This window comes from Microcebus murinus, chromosome 6, assembly GCF_040939455.1.
Source record: "Microcebus murinus isolate Inina chromosome 6, M.murinus_Inina_mat1.0, whole genome shotgun sequence".
Classification (NCBI taxonomy): domain Eukaryota; kingdom Metazoa; phylum Chordata; class Mammalia; order Primates; family Cheirogaleidae; genus Microcebus; species Microcebus murinus.
The window spans coordinates 68,827,960-68,852,466 of NC_134109.1; the positions used below are offsets into that span (position 1 = coordinate 68,827,960).

Here is a 24,507-nt window from a genome sequence, read left to right on the forward strand (position 1 = left end):
CGGCCTGGACCCGTCCAGCTTGTCCTTGCTGACCCGAGAGCAGACTGGGGTCCGAGGGCAACGACGGAGAGGACCTGGTTGGGTCTGGGGGGAGTTCGTCCTGCTTGCTCGCTAGCTGGCTGGCTCGCTCGTCCGTTCGGGGATCCCTGTGGCGTCCTTGACACCATCCCTGGGGGTGTGAGGCCCAGAGTAGCACCTGGGAGTTCCTATGCCACCTCCTCTCAGCTGGCAGCTCTGCAGAAACCTCACCTGCACCCCTGAGCATCACGCTCAGGTCCTGGAGACAGGGAGGAGGGATAGGGGGATCCAGAGATCCAGCCTGCCCAGACTTTTGCTCTCTGCTCAGCTGAGCACCCTACACTGAGAAATGAACACATTGATTCAAAGCAATGCAATCATCTGCATTTTATTTGCACCTCATTTGCAAGTTGTTAATTTCTAACCCTGCTCCTTCCACTCCAGGTTCCTTCTTTCCCCATCTTCCCAATTCCCCCAAGGCCCAGAAAAAAAAAAAATTGGTCTTTGCCAAGGTAGACTCAGCCTTCTCAGCAAGTCTGCCCTGTGTTCCCAGGGGAAGCCTTTATTCAAGGCCATAGTAACAGTGGGAATCGTCCTAAGACCCTATCTTGCAGGGTCTGGACTGCAGGGAAGGCTGGATCTTGTCACAGGGCAGACTGATTTTGCGAGGTGAGCAGTATGATAAGCAGAGGTTGGAGAGGCCAGAATGAATGCTGGAACAGCACCCAAGAGCTGGAGCCCACCTCTACCCTGTGGGCTGTCTCCAGGTCCTCAGAGGCGGGATGGGGTTCCTCCACCCACCACCACTGTCTCCCCAGTGATGTAGCTGGCATCTTCAGAGCACATGAAAGACACGATGCCTGCACACTCCTCTGGCGTGCCTATCCTGGGGAATAGGAGAAACAAAGAAGGGAGTAAAAATCAAATAGGTCAGGCCCCTCACCTGGCTCACAGGAATGAAATTTGCTTAATCAACAATTATCAGGCCGGTCGGTGGCTCATGCCTGTAATCCTAGCACTCTGGGAGGCCGAGGCGGGTGGATCGTTTGAGCTCAGGAGTTCGAGACCAGGCTGAGCAAGAGCAAGACCCCATCTCTACTAAAAAATAGAAGGAAATTAATTGGCCAAGTAAAATATATATACAAAAAATTAGCCGGGCATAGTGGCACATGCTTGTAGTTCCAGCTACTTGGGAGGCTGAGGCAGGAGGGTTGTTTGAGCCCAGGAGTTTGAGGTTGCTGTGAGCTAGGCTGACACTACAGCACTCTAGCCTGGGCAACAGAGTGAGACTCTGTTCCAAAAAAAAAAAAAAAAAGAGAATTATCAGATGATTTTTCAGGACCAGTGTACAAGTTTCCTACCTATCAAATAGGGTTACCATGAGGATAAGCTGATATAATTTAGTATAAACATACTGTACTCTATACAAACCATTATATATAGTGTTCAAATAATATAGAGACACACTGTTTATTAGAGAGCTCAGGATACCAAAATCCAAAGTTATATAGATAAAAAGGTGACCAATTATTTTATACTTCACAAAAATTTGTTTCACATGTGTGCATATGACTCAAGTGTCAGAGGGTCTGTGTGACAGTAAATGCTGTGTTTAAAATGATTCCATTTGTAAAAGTTCAATTTACAGATGACTTTTTGAATCTATAATATATTTGTCCCTTAAAGCCAGGTTCATTCCGTCAAAATGTGCTAATTCTTATTGTTTTCATAGTTAGGGAACACTTGAATCTGACTGTCATAGAATGCTGTACAGGTGGGTAGAGTGAGTAACTCAGAGGGCCTGAATTAGTGGTTCTCCATCCTAGCTGCACCTTGCAAGCATTTGAGAGACTTTAAAAAAACAAAAACAAAAACATGCCCAGGGCCCACCTTGGACCAACTGCAGAATCTTTAGGAGTGGAGCCTGAGCCTCTGCAGTTTAAAAAGTTTCCCAGGTGATTCTAATGTGTATCTATAATATGGGTCTAGATCATTCACTGGGGCTCTAGGATGACAATACCCACACTTATTAATGAGTTGTGAACTAGGCCTATGGTTCATGCGTGACATCAGAATGGCTTTGGGAGGATTTCAGACTCTGGGATGTTTGGACCAGTAAGGGTTTAGGTTTTGCTGACATTTATCCTTGAGGGGACAAGATGCAGAAGCTAAAGACCAAGAGAGTACTCAGAAACCAGAAGGTGGAGAAAGGCAGAGAATGGAGAGGAAAGGCAGCCAGGCAGTTCAGCCAGCTTACTGGGCAAGAGAGTAACTTTCTTAGTCAGGCAGAGTTTGGGGCTGAGAAAAGCTCTGCGTTCCTTTTATTTGGATTGTAGGATCATCTACCTGAGCCTTGAAAACATGACTCTTTATTCAAGGGGAACTAAAAAAGCATGGTTTTGCTTTTGGTCGCCACAGATGCCCAGCGGTGGAGGCAAACACCCAGGTGGAGAGAGGAGTCAGGGCTTTTCCCAAGAGCTTTGCTCTGCTGAGCGCCAGACACCTCTGTGTGTGTGCCATCTGCAATGGAAGCAGACTTGCTGCCCAGGCCACTGCAGTGATAAAGTGTTTATGAATTTGTGAAGTCTGGGAGGCAGAGGAGAGCATGCCCATGTTGTCTGTGGGACTGAGACAGTGAGCCGTGGGCTGTGTTAGGGACCACACCTTTCCATCTTCGTTCCTCCTACCCTGCCCCTATGACAACCTTACCTTCTTATCCGAAGGGTTTCTTTCATGCTTTCCTCTTTTGCCTTGTCCATCCAGAACTGCAGGAAGAAAGGAAATCTCTTTATATGCAAGAAGGGGAAACGGAGGGACAGAGAGAGAAGAAACTGCCCATCCTCACATCAACTGAGAGGAAGAATGGAGAGAGAGATTCCCCTTCCCGTTTCACTTTTGTATTTCCCTGGCTCCCAGCTCTCTCCACTGCCCTTTTCCATTTCATTCACTTCACGAGGCATTTCACTGCATCTCTCCAATTCTCACCCACTTAAGGAGATAGGAAACAGTGAGAGTAGAGTCTGAATTCCTCAGTGTCCACCCTCCATCTCAGGAAAGGAGTGAAGGAGTCTGCTCTGGGTAGAGCAGCTGGGACAGAGAGGGAACATGGGAAAGTCCTGCGTGTGTGTGTGTGGGGATGGTGTGGATGGGAGCTTAGGAGTCAGGTATTGGGCTTCCCCATCCAAGATGGGGTCCCAGTGGGGTGCAGGGCTCCCCTTCCTCACCACACTGCTGAAGCTAGTCTTGATAAGTCCAGGTGCCAGGCAGTTCACCCGAATGTTCCTTGGGGCCAGCTCTATGGCCAGGTTCTTGGTGAGACCCAGCAAGGCTGTTTTACTAACATTGTAAGGGCCCAGGCCCTGGGGAAAGAAGAGAATGGGTTAGAAGCATAGTTTCTAGGTCATTCTTGGTTTTTATTATTTGACATAAAGGTACAGCGGTCAATAGGGTATCTCCTGTAAGGGAGGGTCACAGTTAGGAAATTGCCATGTGGATAAACCTCCCCTCCCCGGGGTCATGGTGGCAAGGCATCTATTGTGGGAAGGGTCTTGGTGGTGTGATTCTAAAAAGGGACACAAGCTGCTTTGGGTCACTGGAGGGGTGGGAAGATGTGAGATGGAGAATGGGGTGGAAGTGGCAGACAAAAGGGTTCTTACAGGAAATGGATTGAAGGCTGCTATGGAGGCCACGATCACCACTGAGCCGCCTCTGGAAAAAGAAGAGAGCTGACCTTCTCCCCAGATGGCGATATTCCCTAGCCCCTGGGCCCCATCTCCCCCCGGCTTGCCCTCACTGTCTGTACCCTCGTTTCTCCATTTCCGGCACCACCACCTTCGTCATCAGGGCTGCGGCCTTCACATTAATGTCCAGAATCTGGAGCCAAGAGAAGAAGGAAACAGCATGAGGGAAGAGCGTTGAGGAGGGAAGAGCATTGAGGAGGGAAGAGCGTTGAGGAGGCATGGCGATGATGATTTATAGCGGGCTCCTGTTAGTTAGAGCTGATGCAGATCTTAGTGGTGGTCTACCTGGGCCTTACCGGGATGAATCCAGGGTTCAGGGAGAAGCAGCTCTCACCTGCTGTTCAGCTAGATACATTAGGTTCAGATGAAAAAATGGAGCCTGGTTCATCTTGTGTCCTAACCGGCCAAATAGGATTTGGCCCAGAATAAGCCTAAACACATAAGGATGCCTTGGATTTGAGCTGGGTTTTCTGCATTTCTTCAGAGTAGGGAGAGCCTGGAATTAACCACCTCCCCGACCTGCCCTGGAGGGGGCCAAGCTCCTCAGGGAACACGTGGCCTGTCCTCGGGCACTTGGGTTGCTCCAGAACTTCTTTGGCTTCTGAACTTAGGGAGGGAGCTGCTCTGGGCCTTCCAGGCTGGACTTTCTGGCTGGACATTACTGGAGCGTGGGGTGATGTGGAAGCAGCTCTGGGGCAGCTGGGGCATAGGCTACCATCAAACCCACATCCAGAATTAAAGCAGACCTGCGACCCCTGCTTACATTCCAGACAACTTCTTATCTAAAAAATTTCAGTCTTACAGAAAAGGGGAAATAGAAGTACAATGAAAATCCAGATATCCTTTATATTCTGCCCCATTTGCCTTCTCTATGTATTATACCTACACATTTTTTAAAAATGCACCATTGAAAGTAAGTTGCAAACTTCACAATGCTCTATCCCTAACTACTACTCTAGCACACATTTCCAAAGAACAAAGATATTCTTTTATACAACCACAATCCATTGCCACACCTGAGAAGTTTAATATTGATGATGATTTTATCTAACATGTTGTCCATAATAAAATTTCCTTAGTTGTCCCTGAAATGTCCTTTTTTAAAAAAAATCCAGGGTTCAATCAAGGATCAACCATAGCATTTAGATTTGATATATGTTAATATTTTGAAAAATGTAAACTCAAAAGAAAAATTACAGGCATACCTTGTTTTATTATACTTTGCAGATATAGTGTTTTTTGCAAATTGGAGGTATGTGGCAAACCTGCATTGAGAAAGTCTGTTGGAACCATTTTTCTAACAGCATGTGGTCACTTTGTGTCTTATTTTGATAATTCTCTCAATATTTTAAACTTTTTCATTATATCTGTTATAGTTATCTGTGATTAGTGATATTTGATGTTTTTATTGTAATTGTTTTAGGGTGACACAAACCGTGCCAATATAAAATGACAAATTTAATTGATAAATGTTGTATGTGTTCTGACTGTTCCACCAACCAGCCATTGCCCTGTCTCTCTCCCTCTCCTCTGGCCTTCCTATTCCCTGAGACAACAATATTGAAATCGGGCCAGTTCACAACCCTACAATGGTCTCTAAGTGAAATAAGAGTTGCAGACCTCTCATTTTAAATCAAAAGCTAGAAATGACTAAACCTAGTTAGGAAAGCATGTTGAAAGCTAAGACAGATTGAAAGCTAGGCCTCTTGCACCAAACTCTTGCCGAGTTGTGAATGCAAAGGAAAAGTTGCAGACCTTTCATTTTAAATCAAAAGCTAGAAATGATTAAACCTAGTTAGGAAAGCATGTTGAAAGCTAAGACAGATTGAAAGCTAGGCCTCTTGCACCAAACTCTTGCCGAGTTGTGAATGCAAAGGAAAAGTTCTTGAAGAAAATTAAAAGTGCTACTCCAGTGAGCATATAAATGATAAGAAAGCAAAACAGCCTTATTACTGATATGGAGGAAACTTTAGTGGTCTGGACAGAAGATCAAATCAGTCACAACATTCTCTTAAGCCAAAGCCTAATCCAGAGCAAAGCCCTAACTCTCTTCAATTCTTTGAAGTCTGAGAGAGGTAAGGAAGCTGCAGAAGAAAAGTTGGAAGCTAGGAGAGGTTGGTTCATAAGGTTTAAGGAGAGAAGGCACATCCATAACATAAAAGTGCAAGGTGAAGCGGCAAGTGCTGATGTAGAAGTTGTATCAGGTTATCTGGAAGATCTGGCTAAGATAATTAATGAAGGTGGCTACACTAAACAACAGATTTTTAATGTAGAAAAAACAGCTTCTATGGAAAAAGATGCCATCTAGGACTTTCATAGCTAGAGAGGAGAAGTCAAGGCCTGGCTTCCAAAAAAACTCCAAAGGACAGGACTAATGCAACTGGTGACTTTAAGTGGAAGCCAGTGCTCATTTACCATTCTGAAAATCCTAAGGCCCTTAAGAATTATGCTAAATCTACTCTGTGCTCTATCAGTGGAGCAACAAAGCCTGGATAACAGCACATCTGTTTACACCATGATTTACTGAATATTTTAAGCTGACTGTTGAGAGCTACTGCTCAGAAAAAAAGATTCCTTTCAAAAGATTACTGCTCACTGAAAGTACACCTGGTCACCCAAGAGCTCTAGTGGAGATGTGCAAAGAGATGAATGTTGTTTTCATGGCTGCTAACACAACATGCATTCTGCAGCCCATGGGTCAAGGAGCAATTTTGACTTTCAAATGTTTTTAGTTTAAGAAATACATTTCATAGGGCTATACCTGCCATAAAGATTCCTCTAATGGATCTGGGGCAAAGTCAATTGAAAACCTTCTGGAAAGGATTCACTATTCTAGATGCCATTTAGAACATTTGTGTTCATGGGAGGAAGACAAAACATCAACATGAACAGGAGTGTAGAATAAGTTGATTCCAACCTTCGTGGATGGCTTCAGTAGAGGGAAGTAACTGCAGATGTGGTGGAAAAAGCAAGAGAATTAGAATGAGAAGTGGAGCCTGAAGATGTGACTGAATTGCTGCAATCTCATGATAAAACTGGAATGGATGAGGAGTTGCTTCTTGTTGGATGAGCAAAGAAAGTAGTTTCTTTCTTTCTTTCTTTCTTTCTTTCTTTCTTTCTTTCTTTCTTTCTTTCTTTCTTTCTTTCTTTCTTTCTTTCTTTCTTTCTTTCTTTCTTTCTTTCTTTCTTTCTTTCTTTCTTTCTTTCTTTCTTTCTTTCTTTCTTTCTTTCTTTCTTTCTTTCTTTCTTTCTTTCTTTCTTTCTTTCTTTCTTTCTTTCTTTCTTTCTTTCTTTCTTTCTTTCTTTCTTTCTTTTCTTTCTTTCTTTCTTTCTTTCTTTCTTTCTTTCTTTCTTTCTTTCTTTCTTTCTTTCTTTCTTTCTTTCTTTCTTTCTTTCTTTCTTTCTTTCTTTCTTTCTTTCTTTCTTTCTTTCTTTCTTTCTTTCTTTCTTTCTTTCTTTCTTTCTTTCTTTCTTTCTTTCTTTCTTTCTTTCGAGACAGTCTCGCTTTGTTGCCCAGGCTAGAGTGAGTGCCGTGGCGTCAGCCTAGCTCACAGCAACCTCAAACTCCTGGGCTCAAGCAATCCTCCTGCCTCAGCCTCCTGAGTAGCTGGGACTACAGGCATGTGCCACCATGCCCGGCTAATTTTTTTCTATATATATTAGTTGGCCAATTAATTTCTTTCTATTTATAGTAGAGACGGGGTCTCGCTCTTGCTCAGGCTGGTTTTGAACTCCTGACCTCAAGCAATCTGCCCTCCTCGGCCTACCAGAGTGCTAAGATTATAGGCGTGAGGCATCGCACCTGGCCAGAAAGTAGTTTCTTATGATGGAATCTACTCCTGGTGAAGATTCTATGAACATTGTTGAAATGGCAATATGGGATTTAGAATATTACATAGACTGGGTTGATAAAGCAGTGGCAAGGTTTGAGAGAATTTACTCCAAGTTTGAAAGAAGTTCTACTGTAGGTAAAGTGCTATCAAACAGCACTGCATGATACAGAGAAATCTTTAGTGAAGGGAAGAGTCAATCTATGTGGCAAACTTCATTGTTGTCTTATTTGAATATATTGACACAGCCACTTCAATCTTCAGCAATCAGTCAGCAGCTGTCAACATTGTGGAAAGACCCCTCCATCAGGAAAAAGATTATGATGTGCTGAAGTTTCAGATGATCGTTAGCATTTCGTAAAAATAAAGTATTTCTAAATTAATGTATGGACAATGTTTTTTAGACATAATACCATTGCACACTTAATAGACTAAAGCATAATGTAAATATAACTTTTATATGTACCAGGATACCAAAAATTTGTATGACTTGCTTTATTGCAATATTCACTTTATTTCAGCTATTTGGACTTGAACTGAAGATACTTCTAAGGTATGTCTATACTTTGTTTAAAACTGATTTTCAGGCCAAGGCGGGTGGATCACTCAAGGTCAGGAGTTCGAAATCAGCCTGGGCAAGAGTGAGACCCTGTCTCTACTAAAAATAGAAAGAAATTAACTGGCCAACTAAAAATATATATAGAAAAAATTAGCCAGGCATGGTGGTGCATGCCTGCAGTCCCAGCTACTTGGGAAGCTGAGGCAGGAGGATCACTTGAGCCCAGGAGTTTGAGGTTGCTGTGAGCTAGGCTGATGCCACGGCACTCTAGCCTGGGCAACAGAGTGAGACTCTGTCCCCCTACCCCAAAAAACAAAAAAAACCCTGATTTTCATGTGGTCTCTATTTAGACTATTCATGAAAAATGGTTCTCTACGTTAAAGTATATCAGAATCAGAAACTGGCTCATGGAAGAACATTTTGGCAGTTTGGTCTTTATGTGTGTGAAACACTGATAAATTATAATATTTTTATATGTTTAAACTTTAGTGTTGAGAAATTATCGATGACATCAGAGTAAAAAGCAAAACCATGGGAAATCATAAAAAATTTAACGTTTCCAAATTATGTGGGAATATTAATCTTAGTAAACAAAGAGAAATATTTTCATTAGGGCTTTATAATTTAAAAATGTAGGTATATGAAATATATTATGAATATAATGTAATTATACACTTTCACATAGAAACCAATATTCCAGCACTTGAATTTAGACATCTAGATCTCAGATTTTCTTGGCACTGCAGTTAAGAAGAAAAGAGCACAGGTCTTTTCAAAGGCTGTATGTTATGAAGTAGCAACTTTGGTCATTTCACAAGAATTGGTATTTCACTTAACTAGCAGCCATGAAGATGTCTTGGCTAATGAAAAATTATCCTTTTTTGGCAGCTGAAAAGGGGCCAAGTGGGTGTGTAAGTTTAAGTGTCTTAGATGTTGGCATATCAGCTGCCATGTCTCTGCTGGAAATCAACCAGGAAGAAGAGCATGCTGGGGAAGAGGGCTGGGGAGGGAAGCAGAAGGCGGCTAGCAAAGAGCAGATGGAAGAAGACAGAACTGGGAGCAGCAGAAAGGAAAGAGAAGGGCAGGGATAGAAGAAGCCACCCCCCACCTGCCCTTTACCAGGTGTGCTCCAGGTGCGTGGCACACTGCAAAGATTCCTCACGTTTACATTGCACTTGACAAACGCATTCTAAAAGCAGACTGAGTTTGTGCTGAATGTTTTCTGAGGCCCGCCCCTGTTGTTTTAATCCCCTCTCACCTTGTCCCACACCTCCTCAGTGGCGTCCATTAGGTTTCCAAAGAAAGGGCTGACGGCAGCATTGGAGACCAGGATATCAATACCTCCATGAAGTTTCACAGCCTAGAGAGAGGAGGGAGGTCTGGACCAGGGCTGCAGTAAGTAAGGGAGGTGCGTTTGTTTATCTATGTTGATAAAAATTCCTTCTTAGGAACAGTCATCAAAATGACATCTTTTTTAAAAAACATTTTCTCTCCAAAGCTCTCCCTAAGCTCTGCTGCTAACCATTGAAGGTTGTCTTATTTCTTTTGCAGTCTTTTGTCTCTGACCCTTTGTTCTTTTCTTTCTACCTTCCCTTTGGGGAGCTCCTTCATTCTCATGTTTTCAACTCTCACCTCAAAATCTATTTCTAGACCCCCTTCTCTTTTCGTACTTAGTTGCAGCCCCATTTCTCCAAGTGCTCACTGTCCAGTCCTCCTGGAATGAGTTACCATTATCTCAAAGTTAACCTGTCCACATTTGCTTGAATAGAGAAACTGGTTTAAACAGACCGAAAGAATGTTACCACTGGGAGGGGCCTTTGAGATCATCTACCCTAATGTCCTCATGGTGGAGGCGTTGAAGCTGAAGGTCAGGGAAGTTTATTTCTCAAGGTCATAGAGCTCAGTAATGACACACTGGGGGCAGCTAAGAGCAGGAGGCCTGCTCATAGCGTGTTTGGGAAAGGTGACCCGATTTGCTCAGGGCACAAAGCTAGTTGGTAATGGCAGAACTGAGGTCAGTCTCCTACTTTGTAGCATGGAGATAATTAAAAAAACCCTCTGAATGTGAGTCTGAGTTGTTCTGAAACTGGCTGCCTAGCAGAGCCATGATGGGCGAAGATACCAGCTTGGAAGATACCACACTGGGTTATGATGTCATTTTCTTTCTCCCTCTTTTTTTTTTTTAAAGACGGGGTCTCACTATGTTGCCCAGGCTGGAGTGCAGTGGCTATTCACAGGCGCGATCCCACTACTGATCAGCACGGGAGTTTTGACCTGCTCTGTTTCCGACCTGGGCCGGTTCACTCCTCCTTAGGCAACCTGGTGGTCCTCTGCTCCCGGGAGGTCACCATATTGATGCCGAACTTAGTGTGGACACTCGATCGGCATAGAGCACTACAGCCCAGAACTCCTGGGCTCAAGTGATCCTCCCCATCTCAGCCTCCCAATTAGTTGGGATTACAGGCGCCCGCCACCGCGACCGGCTCTCTTTCTCTTTTTTGACCTACAATTCAAGGCAGAAACAGATTTAAACTGGGAAAGACAAGAGAGGCAACATCTCACCTCCTTAATAAGTTATAAGTAGGTAGTAAAGGTGTATGCTTGAGCAATGAATGGCCAAGCAGAATCTGCCGACAAGGGTTTTCAATACTAAGCCACTATGAAGCTAGACTTTGCATTTGCTCAGAACTGGCAATTTTGATGCCTTGGGCAAATAGTACTAAATGGGCCCTCGATCAACTTTGTGCTTTAGATTTGGCATACAGAGGGGTGTTATTAACAATGTACACCATCTGCTAGCTTCCCATTTTAACTAATTATTCTTGTTAACTAGGTGCTAAGCTCAGTTGTTTCCACACTGCTGAAGGAATGCCTGGGCTGTCAACATGTAAACCCAACAAAATTTAAAGTCGCATAATCTTTTAAAACCCATATTAATACTTTCTTGCGCCCTCTATATTTTGATGTGCTGGCACAAAGCCCCAGTCACCTGTCTTGGCTCTGTGTAAGTCCTGCCGATAGACTTGTGACTAGAAAAGTGCAGAATAAGTCAGAAAGCGATGTGTGCTGTGTTGTGTGCGTGTGTGTTGGGGGTGGGGAGAAGACGGTGGATTGACCCAGAATCACTCGAGACCTTCTGCATTCTGCTGTGCATCCCGGTACCCTCTCCTTCCAGGCCTGTCAGCACAGAAAGGGGAGGAGGCTGGGTTTTGACTGAACAAAGACAGTGAACCATAAAAGATGACTGAGAAAGGTACCTATGACACAGTCTTGCTGTGAATTGTGTGATTACACTAAAGTGGGCAGGAGTTGTTTAGTCTGTGTTCTGATAGTCATAAATTTTTTAGAAAAAGCATGACCAAGTAGAGAAATGGCTAATCTGGTTTCTACTCACCACACCATTGTGTTTGGTTCCTATGAAAGGTCTCTTGGGCACATCCTTTCTGGTCCCATCACCCTGCTCTAGACCTGGATGACAGCAATAACTTCCTCCCTGATGTCCTTGGCTGGGTGTCTTCTCTCTCTCTCTCCTTCCTACCAGGGCCAGATTATTCTTCCTTAATAACCATTTTTATCTTGCTCAAAACCTCACTTGGCTTCTTATCCCTATGAGAATGTCTGAACTCCCCTGGGAGGTCATGGAGACCTCTGTCCCCAATCTTTCCCATGTTGCCCATTTCCCACCAGTACTCCCAAAACCTGTGTTCTCTGCTGTGGACTGACAGTGTCCCCCTCTCTCCTTCAGTCCCTCCTTGGCTGTCTGCTCATTTTGTAGGGTCACTGGAACCTCGCTCAACTCTACTCCACCCGTCCATTCCTACCCACTCATCAAGGTCTAGCTCAAGCCCCACTTCTAGGTCAGGGGTGCATAACCTGTTAGGTGGACCTGGTGGGGGCCAGAGGATATTTTCCCAGCAGGACTTTTGACATTAAATTGCTGTGTACATTTCATATGGCTGGCCAATCATTGGCCCAGGCTCCCAAATGGCTCCTTCCACCCTCAGGATCAAGGCCCCAATCTTAGGTTCTGTCTAGCAGCCTATGCCAGGCAAGGTAACCTTCTTGGATTCACATCTGGCTCTTTCCAATGCACATTTGAGCATTTTCCAAACGGTTTCTTAAAAATGAGATTACCCTATACCATCTGCCATATCACTCTCTACTATTATTTAAGGTCCTCCTTTTCTGCCAGCCTTCCGATCTGTTAGCATGATCCTGTACTTTCCATTCTTGGGTAGATTCTCCTTTCCACCCTGGAATAAACTGTGTGCCCTGAGCTTTAGGGGAAGAGGAGCCTCTGGTGCTGGCTGGGTCATGTTTTCTTGTGGAGCTGGAAGGTTGGTGTCAAGTACCAACTCTGACATTGGCTTAGACACTTTCTTTGAGACTAAAGTCCAAATGGGCATCTAAGGCCTTGACCCTACATACTAATGGGGAAGTGCCTGGTAGTCTGTAGGCAGCCAAGGAGTTTGGTGGGTCTGGGACGAATCACAGCTCTTTCCTTACAGGCTGTGGGACCTTGGGAAGTTGCTCCAGCTACCTGAACCAGCTCTGTAAAAAGGAAAAATAGTCCTAGCCTTGCTTCGATTGTTGTCAGGTTTACCTGTCAGAGTACCTGTGTAAGGCTCTGAAGACAGTAAAGGCACAGAGTAGGTGGTTGAAACATGGTGGGTTACCTCCTGTAGGTTCCCAGAGACTCTACTCTTCAGTTTATAAGCTGAAGAATAGGAGATTGTTAATTAGCTCCTAGGTGGGAACATATATTTTGAAATTGTATTTACCTTTCTCGTCTGTCCAATTAGCTGGAAACTACTTGAGAGCCAAGATCAGGTGTTTTTTTGGGGGGTACCCCAAGGGATGATGCAGGGTTGAAGTGTTAGAGTGGTTTTTGGTTTTTTTTGAGACAGAGTCTCACTCTGTTGCCCAGGCTAGAGTGCTGTGATGTCAGCCTAGCTCATAGCAACCTCAAACTCCTGGGCTCAAGCGATCCTCCTGCCTCAGCCTCCCGAGTAGCTGGGACTACAGGCATGTGCCACCATGCCCAGCTAATTTTTTCAATATATTTTTAGTTGTCCAGCTAATTTCTTTTTATTTTTTTAGTAGAGATGGGGTCTCACTCTTGCTCAGGCTGGTCTCAAACTCCTGAGCTCAAACAATCCGGCTGCCTCAGCCTCCCAGAGTGCTAGGATTACAGGCGTGAGCCACCATGCCCGGCCTAGAGTTGTTTTTGATTCTCTGACTAGGATGGGATAATTCTCAGACTTCAGTGTGTCGACATAACAGAAAGGCACCCAATAAAAATGTGCTGGTGGCGAGGTGTGGATACGCAGAAGGCACTGTTACATTTTAGTTAGCAGTGCTGCGTTGGATTTCACCACTGCTATCCAGGAAAGCAGGGAAGGAGGCCCAGGCTGGCTCCCTTTTCCACCTCCTGTCTCTGTGCCCATTTCCCTGCTGCTCACCGTGGCCACCAGCCGCTCCCGGTCCTCTGCCTTCCCCACGTGGCAAATGGTGCCCGACACGCTCAGCCCCTCCCCCTGCAGCGCGGCCACGGCCCGGTCCACGTTCTGCTGCTTCCGGCTGCTGACCACCACGTGGGCCCCGTCCTGGGCCAGGCGCCGAGCGATGGCAAAGCCGATCCTGCCGGAGCAGAGACACAGACTGTCAAGGCCAGTACAGGAGAGGAGGTTGAGAGCATGGGATCTGGAGTCAGGCTGCCAGGGCCTGGATGCTGGCTCTTCCTCTGTGTGATCTCCGTGTGTCTCTACTATGTGTACAGCAGGCTAATGGCACAGCCATTGCCATGCAGATGAACATGCTTAGCTCGTTTTTGAGACTCATTTATTTATTTTTATTATGGTATTGGCCTTTGGCCTCAGTTCCCAGGAATAACATCACCTTTCACAGACCCCATACCCTGTCGGGACTGAGGGGGAAGAAATAAGCTGGGTGTGCAGCAGCAGCGACTTGTGTGGTTTGAGGGTCTCACTCAAAAGAGCCCCTGCCCCCCAAATATCTCCTTTACTAGTCTACATCATTCTTAAACTCCTGTCCTTAGTAATGTTTTGGGGTGCATGTGAAAGGACGGGTAGCTGGTCAAAAATGTAAATATTCGCCTGGGAGTAAGGGTTACACATTTTGCAATTGTCAGCCATGAGCATTTCTCATACATTTATATTTTAGATTTGTGAAGAGCTAGAATCTAGCAAAGTCCTGTAGGAATGAGAAACAGGACAGAGAAGTGTGGGGGTGAGAAACAGGCTGGGCAGGTTAGGCCAAAATGTACGGACCTGCACAGAAACAGGCACACAGGGCTCTGGCGTCTCATCTAGGTAAGGCGGAGGAATTCCCGGACTTGCCCAGTGGCCAAATGGGTGAGGGAACACTTTCATGGTGGGTGGAGGCGCTAGGAGAGGATTTTTCAAATCCGGATTCCCTTGGATTTACGGTTTCTGGTCTTCCCAGACGCTAGGTGGGGCTGGTAGATTGGGGCAGCCTAGAGCAATGGGGGACCCGACCGATGGGGTACAAAAACAGAAGCAGGAGTGACACGAGGGCTGGCAAAGGAAGGGCCGGGGCCAGGGGACTCGGAGGGGCTTCATGCCGACCGCGTGGTTCCTTTTTTTCCGTGGCCAGACTTTGGCCGCGTGTGAGGTCTGAGGACAGAGGCTCGAGAGGCAAAGGACAAAAGGCCACTCTGTTTCCAGACAGCGAGGGCTTCAGAGGCTCCGGCCTGGGCACTCACCCGTCGGTGGAGGCTGTTACGAGGGCCACTTTATTCGCCAGCGGGTCCCGGCGGGCCACCCCGGAGCTGGCCATCCGCACCGACCTCCACGCCCGCGCAGAGCGACCTAGCAGCAGCCCCACCTTCTGCATGGCTCAGAGCGGCCAGCCTGGGTTCCACCCCGCCCAGGGGAGGTGACAGCGAAATAAGGGCGAGGGGCAGGCCTTGGAGCACGCCGCCTCCCCAGCCCGCTCCCCGGCCAGCCCCCTGCTCGCCTGGCTCCCGCCCTGGGTGCGGGGCAGCCTCCTGCGGCCGCGGGCGCCCCCTGCCGGCACACACCGGGCGCGCCCCGCCGTGCACAACCCTCCGCCCGCCTTGCCCTCGCCTGGCTGGGTTAGGGAAGGTGCTCTCTCGGTCCAATTTTCTCTTAGGGGCCCGCACCTCCGCAAGAACCCGCAGACTTTCCCCCTCCTCCTTCCACATCTTCTTGTCCACGTCTTCTTTTGGGGGAGAGGAGGCCTTGAGTTGTTTGCTTTTGCTTCCCCAAACCTCAAGATGGAATTCCTTCTCCAAGAAAGTCTGGGTCACTGTGTGTGACAGCCCACAGGAGGGCAAATGTTGGAGACTGGCCATGGAGGTGAGGCCTGTGGTCTCCACAGCGTCTACCACGTGAGGCTGGAGGAGCGTGGGAGAGAGACGTGATGGGGAGGAGGTGGACCAGGCCGGGCAATGCCCCTCTGTCTGGCTCCAGGTGTCCTCCACCCTCACAGGCCTTGGAGTGTGGACTGTGGCACTGACTGAACAGAATCTCTTATGCCCTCCATCCAAGAGGACTTCCCCCTTTTACAGTGGCTAAGTGCCAGCAAGGAGGGAAGACGGTCCCTCAAGCAGGGGTGGAAATACAGAGAACTAGGGAGCACTCCAATTGTCCCTAATTACTATGTCTGCAGGTCCTAGCCTCCATCCTAGTTCAATAAATATCTGTTGAATGTAAAAGCACTTTATGAACTGCAAACTATGAAACACATAGTGATTATTGCCACCATATAGTAATTATTATTGCTGCCACAGGCCAGACTCTCCATCTGTAAACTCTGGATGTGGAGTAGATGATGAATAAAGTCCTTGCCAGCTATAAATTCTGTGTCTAAGACTTCAGCCTCCAACTTCTGCCAAGTGGGCTGAAATGATTTCCCTCCCGGGTATCTGGGAGAATGAATAAATCTGGATGGCTTATGGTTCACTACAGAAAGGCCTCAACAGAAGCAAGTGCAAGCATCTGAATTGGTATAAGCCAGTAGCCTCCAAATGCCAGACTGAGAAGCAGTGTTGGTCCATGGCAATGTTTCTGCTAGTTCAAGGCAAATTGAGAAAAATGAAGACAACAGAATGAGTTTCATAAAGCTAAGCTTATTTAACTTAACAGTCCTTTGTTCTGCAGCGTGCTTTTGATCCCCCCTTTGCTTGGTGTTAGTATTTTCTTTTAGAAAAGATGATGAAAGCAAATGGGTAGGTTTAGAAAAATGTTGTTGGTTGGTGAAATCACTAGTTTGGCAACCTTGTGTCAGTCCCTACAATTAGAGGGGAAGGAACCCTGGCGTGTGAAATCCAGTTCTAGGGATCATCATTTAATAGAATTCATGCTTGCTGAAGATCCATTTAGTATATGTCTAAGACCGTTGAGGAGCTGAAAAAGGATCTCAGTGTGCACAAGGGGGTATATGGATAACAAGTGTGTCACCCAAATAATAGAAAAAGAAAAAAACACCAAGTGATATACCAGGCATGCACTGGATTTACAGTGTGTTTCTCAGCCAAGAAGTTACAGCTGTGGTACTCAGCTCTGGCACTCAGCACATCCTGATGAGATAACAGAGCTTAAGTCTAATTTTCCCCATGTCCAGGGAAAACTGACTCTCTGACCGGTGCCCCTCAGTCGGAGCCTCATGAATTATTGACAGAGGCTGGATAGTGTCACACTCCTCTTCTTCCTTCACTGGTCAGAGCTAATGCATTGTGGAGACCCGTTCCGGCGCTCTCCACCTGCATGTGGGGCTCGGGGACAGTGCGCAGGCGGTTCTCAGGGCTTGGTTCAAAGGGACAGGCCTGCAGGGCACATTTTTTTTTTTTTTTTTTGAGACAGAGTCTCGCTTTCTTGCCCAGGCTAGAGCGAGTGCCGTGGCGTCAGCCTCGCTCACAGCACCCTCAGACTCCTGGGCTCAAGCAATCCTCCTGCCTCAGCCTCCCGAGTAGCTGGGACTACAGGCACGAGCCACCATGCCTGGCTGATTTTATATTATATATATTAGTTGGCCAATTAATTTCTTTCTATTTTTATGGTAGAGATGGGGTCTCGCTCAGGCTGGTTTTGAACTCCTGACCTTGAGCAATCTGCCCGCCTCGGCCTCCCAGAGTGCTAGGATTACAGGCATGAGCCACCGCGCCCGGCCTTGCAGGGCACATTTGATCTCTCTCCACCTCCTCCTCAGGGGCTGAGGTTGGCAGGAAGGTGAGGGAGACCACATTTGGAAGAGCAAAGGATGCTGGGAAAAGAGAATTCTTGCTTGGGAGCTTGCTGCGCATGAGATGGCCCCTCCTTGTTGAGGCTGGGTTAATATTTGGCCACCAGTACCATTTCTTTTGGGAGAGCACAGGACATTAGGGAGGGTATCTATGAACAGAAAAGGGTAGAAGGCAGGCAAGATGTGTGAGCCTGTAGCTCCTACTCTTCATCAAGCTGGTTTGTTGGAAATAAGGGTAGGAAATCTTTGGGGGAAATACACACATGTGTAGGTGTATCTCTTTGAAATGGGAACTTCAATAGGCAATGGGATTGTTCTTGTATGAAGGTGTTACCATCTGCTTAACTTGAGGAAATGCCTCCATGATTGAGGACTACACCCTCATCTTTTTGAAGGGCTGACTACTTATGGTCCAGAAGGGAGTTCATCTGGGGTGGAATTTAAATCTCGCATTTTGCAATTGCTATCCTGTATTGATTATTCAGTCATGCATCACTGACACAAGTCAGGATTGGGCAGAGTGGGAGAGCAGGTGTGGGCTTGGGACAACTGCCAAGTGGAGAAGGTAATAGAGTCTTAACAGTAACTATTTACTGAGCAGTTACTTACTAAGTGCTGGCAAGTGTTGGGTGCTTTTTAAAATAAGTTTCATTGAATATTTCTAATGTGGTGAAATGGACATTTTTATTTTTATATGTGCAATCAGAGTAAGTCATGACAACCTGACCCACTGTCAATGTGGTATAGCTACACTTCATTTTTCTGGCACTGTTGGGGAATTGATAGTTTTCATGGAAATTAATTTTCTCTGAATTGGAATTTTACTTTCAGGACCAGTGTGTTTTAAAATCAAAATATCTATTCTTTAAATTATAAAAATAACACATGCTCATGATTTTCAAAAGGGACAAAAAGTTATGGAACAAGTAAAAAGTAACTCTTCTCTATGCTTATTTTACCTGCTTCCCATACAACTCCTGGTCTTGTGTATCCTTCCAGAAATTTTCTATATGTTAACATGCGTTTTTCTCTTAAAATTTTTTCCCATGAATGAGATGATACTATACATACTGTCCTTCAAATTGCTTGCTTCTTTTCTTTCTTCCCCCACTCTTCTTTCCTTTGTTTCTTAAAATACACTCTTGGAGAATATTTTGAATTGTACATAATAGATCTACTTTATTTTCTGTCTCTTTATAAAATAGCTGTACAGTATTCTATTGTGTGGATATTCCATAGTTTATTTAGCCAGTCTCCTACTGATGAACATTTAAGTGGCTTCCAGTATTTTGCTATTTCAAACAATGCTACAGTGAACAACCTTGGATGTGTGTGTGTATGTGTGTGTGTGTGTGTGTGTGTATATTTGTTTGTATTTTGTACAAATGCATTTGTACCCTGGGTCAAATGTTTTAAATTGATAGCTTAAAAAATATTTAACCAGTTTTTTTTTGAAACATAGTCTCGCTTTGGTGCCCAGGTTAGAGTGCTATGGCCTCAGCTTAGCTCACAGCAACCTCAGACTCCTGGGCTCAAGTAATCCTCCTGCCTCAGCCTCCTGAGTAGCTGGGTCTACAGGTGCATGCCACAACACCTGGCTAATTTTTCTAATATGAGTAGAGACTGGGGGGGGGTGGTCTCAGGCTGGTCTCAAACTCCTGACCTCAAGCGATCCTCCTACCTTGGCCTCCCAGAATGCTAGGATTATAGGCATGAGCTACTGCACCCAGCTGATTTAACCAGTTTTAATGAACATTTTTTTCTAAAGTGAATTTACCTGTTGCCCTACCCTCTTATACATTGTACATAGAATGGTCTAAACTTTGGTGATGGCTTAAGCTGAGTGGTAAGTGGCAACACAGCCTGGGTCTCAGTGGCTGGGAGCCCATAGGGATTGGTGTATCCCACTGAACTGCAGCATGCAGATCTGAGGCATGCTCAGTTTCATCCATGTTTGTCATTGAGAATGCTGGCCTGCTGTTGCCAGATCTTAGGATATATGAACAGAAGCTAGAAATCTGGATGTTAATAGGAAATATTTGATTTTCTTTTTCTTTTTTTTTTTTTTTTGAGACAGTGTCACTCTGTTGCCTGGGCTAGAGTGCTGTGGCATTAGCCTAGCTCACAGCAACCTCCAACTCCTGGGCTCAAGCATCCTTCTGCCTCGGCCTCCCGGGTAGCTGGGACTACAGGCACATGCCATTATGCCTGGCTAATTTTTCTTCATATACTTTTAGTTGTCCGGCTAATTTCTTTCTATTTTTAGTAGAGATGGGGTCTCACTCTTGCTCAGGCTGATCTCGAACTCCTGAGCTCAAACAATCCTCCCTCCTTGGCCTCCCAGAGTGCTAGGATTACAGGTGTGAGCCGGCCTAAATGTTGGCAACTAATTTACTTAAAAAGTACCCCTCTCCCAAAACAAATAGTTCATGGATTTGTAGGTACCAGAGACTGGCACGATCTCAGCCCATTTAAATGTAATAGATTATTAATTTCATTAGATCTTGCTCTATCTAGAATTTCACAGCTCTATTGTATAACTTATTCAACTTCTGGTTTTCCAGTTTTTCCCCCAATCACCCTGTACTCAAGCAGTAGTTTGTGAATGCAGTTTAGAAATTATTCAGCCTTTGTATGGGTCCTTTTTAGTAACTCCGTACAGCGCAGGAAGAAGATGCTTATAAAAGAGGCATGGGCTTCTCTTTCTTCTGACGTATTCGGGAAAGGGCGGTGGGCGCAGGGGCTGTCTCATGCAGTCCCTAGTCTGATTTCAAGTAGCAGAAGGCTCCATCTTGGGCCTCAGTGCTGTTTGCTGCCGGCCACTTTACTCCAGGATTATGGCTCTTGCAGGTTTTCCGTGTGGATGCTGAGATGCAGGCATTGGGGCAGGATGAGGTGGGGAAGGCCACATTTCCCAACTGCCTCATCCTTTATTCCTCACAATACCAGTGCACCCAGAAATCCACTGAAGATTTGGGGGTAGAATGAATTAGAACATAGAGGGACAAATCTCCCCACTTCCATGTCCCATAGGATGCCTAATATAACTTCCCATTGGATCCTTATGGGCACAACCAAATTCCTAGCCCTGTTTTAAAAATTGAGGTTTCTTCTGTCCTCCCTCAGAGATCGTCCCTGTGGCTGACGAAGGACTCAAGGCCCAGCTGCTGGGATACTGCTTAGCTGTGAGCGTCCAGCTGTTATCTCCTTCAGGTCCACTTCCGCTTTTTTTTTTTTTTTTTTGAGACAGAGTCTCGCTTTGTTGTCCAGGCTAGAGTGAGTGCCATGGCGTCAGCCTAGCTCACAGCAACCTCAAACTCCTGGGCTTGAGTGATCCTTCTGCCTCAGCATCCCGAGTAGCTGGGACTACAGGCATGCGCCACCATGCCCGGCTAATTTTTTATATATATATCAGTTGGCCAATTAATTTCTTTCTATTTATAGTAGAGACGGGGTGTCGCTCTTGCTCAGGCTGGTTTTGAACTCCTGACCTTGAGCAATCCGCCCGCCTCGGCCTCCCAAGAGCTAGGATTACAGGCGTGAGCCACAGCGCCCGGCCCACTTCCGCTTTTAAATGGAGGTCACATTCTTTTGAGGGTGGCCCCAGCCTGTTACCGAGTGGTATGGCAGTAGGAGGACCTCACCATTTCTGCCCATCATGGGGCTTCTCTAAAGGCCTTCTGGTGGTTTGGAGCCCACAGTTGGGCTGGCGTTGGTCAGACCTGCATCTTGTGGTCTAACACGTTCTCCTTCTTTTTTTTTTTTTTTGAGACAGAGTCTCACTCTGTTGCTTGGTCTAGAGTGCCATGGTGTCAGCCTAGCTCACAGCAGCCTCACACTCCTGGGCTCAAGCTATCCTCCTGCCTCAGCCTCCCAAGTAGCTGGGACTACAGGCATGTGCCACCATGCCTGGCTAATTTTTTCTATATGTTTATTTGGCCAATTAATTTCTTTCTATTTTTAGTAGAGACGGGTTCTCACTCTTGCACAGGCTGGTCTTGAACTCCTGACCTTGAGCAATCCTCCCACCTCGGCCTCCCAGAGTGCTAGGATTACAGGTGTGAACCACTGCGCCCGGCCCCACATTCTCCTTCTTGATCCTGCTTTCTCCCTTTTCCTTTCATAGTCGCTACTTCAAATGAACACTCTGGACTCCTAACTCCAAAGGTGTCTGCTTTGCCTCGTGCACAGTCTCCTTTCACGATGCAAGACCCCACTCCTAACACACCAGGGATGTTGTCCCAGAGGACCCATGCTGTCCCTGAAGCAGAGTATCAGGGCAATCTGAAGCAAGGGGACTATCAGTATGGTCCTGCCAGTTGGTTATTTGATGGGGTAGGGAGTGTATGGGATGGGATGGGTATTAGTAGAAAAGTGTGGGCTTTGGCAGTCTGAGGCTGGCCCAGAGTTGCAAGTCAAGAAAGTTCTGGAGCTCCATGTATGTTTTCATTGAGATCTTTCTGCTAGTAGGAGAGGAAATGTCCCCTAGCTCTTGGTGAGGCATTCTATTTTCCCGGGAGGAATTTCCAGATTACCTGGACACACACATAATGTGCAAGTACACAAACCCACACACACCCCCTTTCCAGGAACCAACAGTAATTCCTAGGGACAACGTGGTCTAAATTCACATTAAGAAAGAGAACTATTTCTCCAGAGGTGGCCAGTGTGCCCTCACTGGCGATAACATTTGACATTATTGTGCAAAGTAGTTTCAGTTCCCTTATCTGGTTTTTAGAGTGATGTAAGAGACTATGGTACAAATAAATAAGGCCTATCACAAGCCTTGCCAGAAGACAGAGCAGTCTACTCCTGAGGGCTCTCTCTTTGTTGGGCCAGACCAAATTCTTGGGCAGAGCTGTACTCTTTTTAATCTCTGCAATGGAAGTGGAGGTAGTTTAAGAATATATTATCCTTCTTCCTGGAGCAATCCCTCGGGAGGGATTGGGTGGATTTGTCCTTCTAATTACATATACTCTGCCCACTTATTTTGAATTTAATGCCACAGGGATTATTCTTACCTTTCAGTACTTCATAAGAAACTATACATTCTTTCTGCACCTTAATTTTTTTTTTTAAAAAAACCTTTTTATTTTGAAGTAACTATAGATGAACAGGAAGTTATAAAAGTAGTACACAGAGTCCCCATGTACTCTTCTCCTCCTTCCCCCAGCGGTGCCAACTTATCCTGGTGACATCTGCAGGACAGTATCAAGACTGGGAAATTGACATTTGGTACCGTACTGTTATCTAGACTATAGACCTGATTCGGTTTTTATCATTTTTTACATGCACTCATTTGTGTGTGTCAATGTGTGTGTGCTTCTTAACTTGGTATACCTTGGAGATCTTTGACTAGCAGGCCGTACAAATCTCTTTCATTCTTATTCCTTTATTCATTATCTGGATGAACTATCATTTATCAGTCCACTGCTGGAGTCCACTTTCAGTTTTTTAGAGGTTTTCCTCTAATACATATGATGTCACAATAGCGTCCTTGTGTACATAGCTAGGAGAACTGTGCTAAGCCCAGATGGATAGTTGAAGTGCAAGGGCAAAGTGTGTGTGTCTTTGGTATTTGTATAGCAATTGTCAATTGCCTTCCAGGAAAGTTTTGCCCTTTCCCTGTCCCAGGAAACCTTCCTTAAGGGTCAATTCATTGTGATGGTGTTCGTTTCATTAGGCCCTTATAGCACTCAGTTTCACCAAACGTTTACATATTTGCCAATCTGGGTGAAAAAAAATTTTTGATTTACATTTCTTTATTAAGATGATTGAGTATCTTTTCAAATGTTTATAGATATTTGTATTTCTTTTTTTATAAACTTCTTGTACATGTCCTTTGTCCACTTATAGTTGTTTATAGTCTTTCTTATTATTATAAATCCTTTATAAACGGAAGCTAATTAGTTGACTGTCATGTGTTGCAAATAGTTTTCTCAGTTCAACTTTCAAATTTATGTCTTTTAAATGCAATGTAGAAGTTTAAGATTTTTGTGGAATTGAATGTATTTATGTTTTTGTTTATGGCTTCTAAGTTTTGTGTCATGCTTAGAAAGGCCTACTCCAAGAGTATAAGCAATTCACTCATGTTTCTTGTAGTTATTCAATGTATGTGCACTTGTGCGTGTATGTGTTTAAATCTTTGTTCTGTCTGATATTTGCGCTGGTGTGGGAAGTAGGATAGAGATCTGGGTTAGTTTTTTTCCTCAAATGGTTAACCGTGTCTCAGCACAGTTGAAGTAATTCCCCTGTGCCTTGATTTCTTTATCATTCCTATATGTATTTGAGCCTATTTCTGGACTCTATTTCATTCCTTTGATTTGTCTGTCTGTTCCTAAGTCAGAATTTTAATAGATATCACAATGAGGAAAAAGGAAAGTGTTAAAACTGCCATAAAATAATTTCCAATAGAAGAACATGGCAATTCAGAGGTGGGAGAGAGTATGTTTAGCTGGGGTCTGGAAAAGCTTCATGAATGAGGGATGTTTAAGATGAAGCCTGAATGATGAGCAGCATTAGACAAAGGGAATAAGAAGCAAAACCATGGAGGCAAGAGGCAGTGAATATTTGTGTACATGCCCTCTGTATCTTGTACGTGTGTATGTAAGGAAGCCATACTCCACCACTTTGTGTTTTTATGCATGCATGTCTTCTTGAGCATAGTTAAGAGGATATAGGCCGGGTGTGGTGGCTCACACCTGTAATCCTAGCACTCTGGGAGGCCCAAGCGGGCAGATTGCTTGAGGTTAGGAGTTCAAAACCAGCCTGAGCAAGAGCAAGACCCTGTCTCTACTAAAAATAGAAAGAAATTAATTGGCCAACTAATATATATATAGAAAAAAATTAGCTGGGCATGGTGGTGCATGCCTGTAGTCCCAGCTACTCAGGAGGCTGAGGCAGCAGGATTGCTTGAGCCCAGGAGATTGAGGTTGCTGTGAGCTAGACTGATGCCACTGGCACTCACTCTAGCCTGGGCAACAAAGTGAGACTCTGTCTCAAACAAAAAAAAAAAAAAAAAAAAAAGAGGATACAGAAACTTCTGTATTACTATTTTGAGGACACATTTATTAATCATAATAGCTACAAGTTGAACGTCTTTAGGTTAGATTTA

General features: G+C 45.2%; 1 protein-coding gene across 1 annotated transcript; it reads right to left on the reverse strand.

Moving 5' to 3' along the window:
- Nucleotides 1-380: 380 nt before the first annotated feature.
- On the reverse strand, nt 381-15,171 carry LOC105866620 (dehydrogenase/reductase SDR family member 4). Its single transcript, XM_012756061.3, has 8 exons — nt 14,893-15,171; nt 13,610-13,787; nt 9,406-9,507; nt 3,821-3,891; nt 3,675-3,726; nt 3,243-3,377; nt 2,728-2,783; nt 381-904 (listed from the first exon to the last, which is right to left on the reverse strand). The coding sequence occupies exons 1-8, from the start codon at nt 15,021-15,023 to the stop codon at nt 790-792; spliced, it is 840 nt and encodes a 279-aa protein (XP_012611515.1). The 5' UTR covers nt 15,024-15,171; the 3' UTR covers nt 381-789.
- Between the last annotated feature and the right edge of the window lie 9,336 nt (nt 15,172-24,507).

Excerpts from the sequence above, each read along its gene's own strand:
- LOC105866620 (XM_012756061.3), bottom strand. The coding sequence starts at position 15,023 with ATGCAGAAGGTGGGGCTGCTGCTAGGTCGCTCTGCGCGGGCGTGGAGG. Across the intron at positions 2,784-3,242 it reads AGACTAGCTTCAGCAGTGTG|TTCTGGATGGACAAGGCAAA; the intron begins GTGAGGAAGGGG and ends TTCTTCCTGCAG. Across the intron at positions 905-2,727 it reads GAAACCCTTCGGATAAGAAG|GATAGGCACGCCAGAGGAGT; the intron begins GTAAGGTTGTCA and ends CCTATTCCCCAG.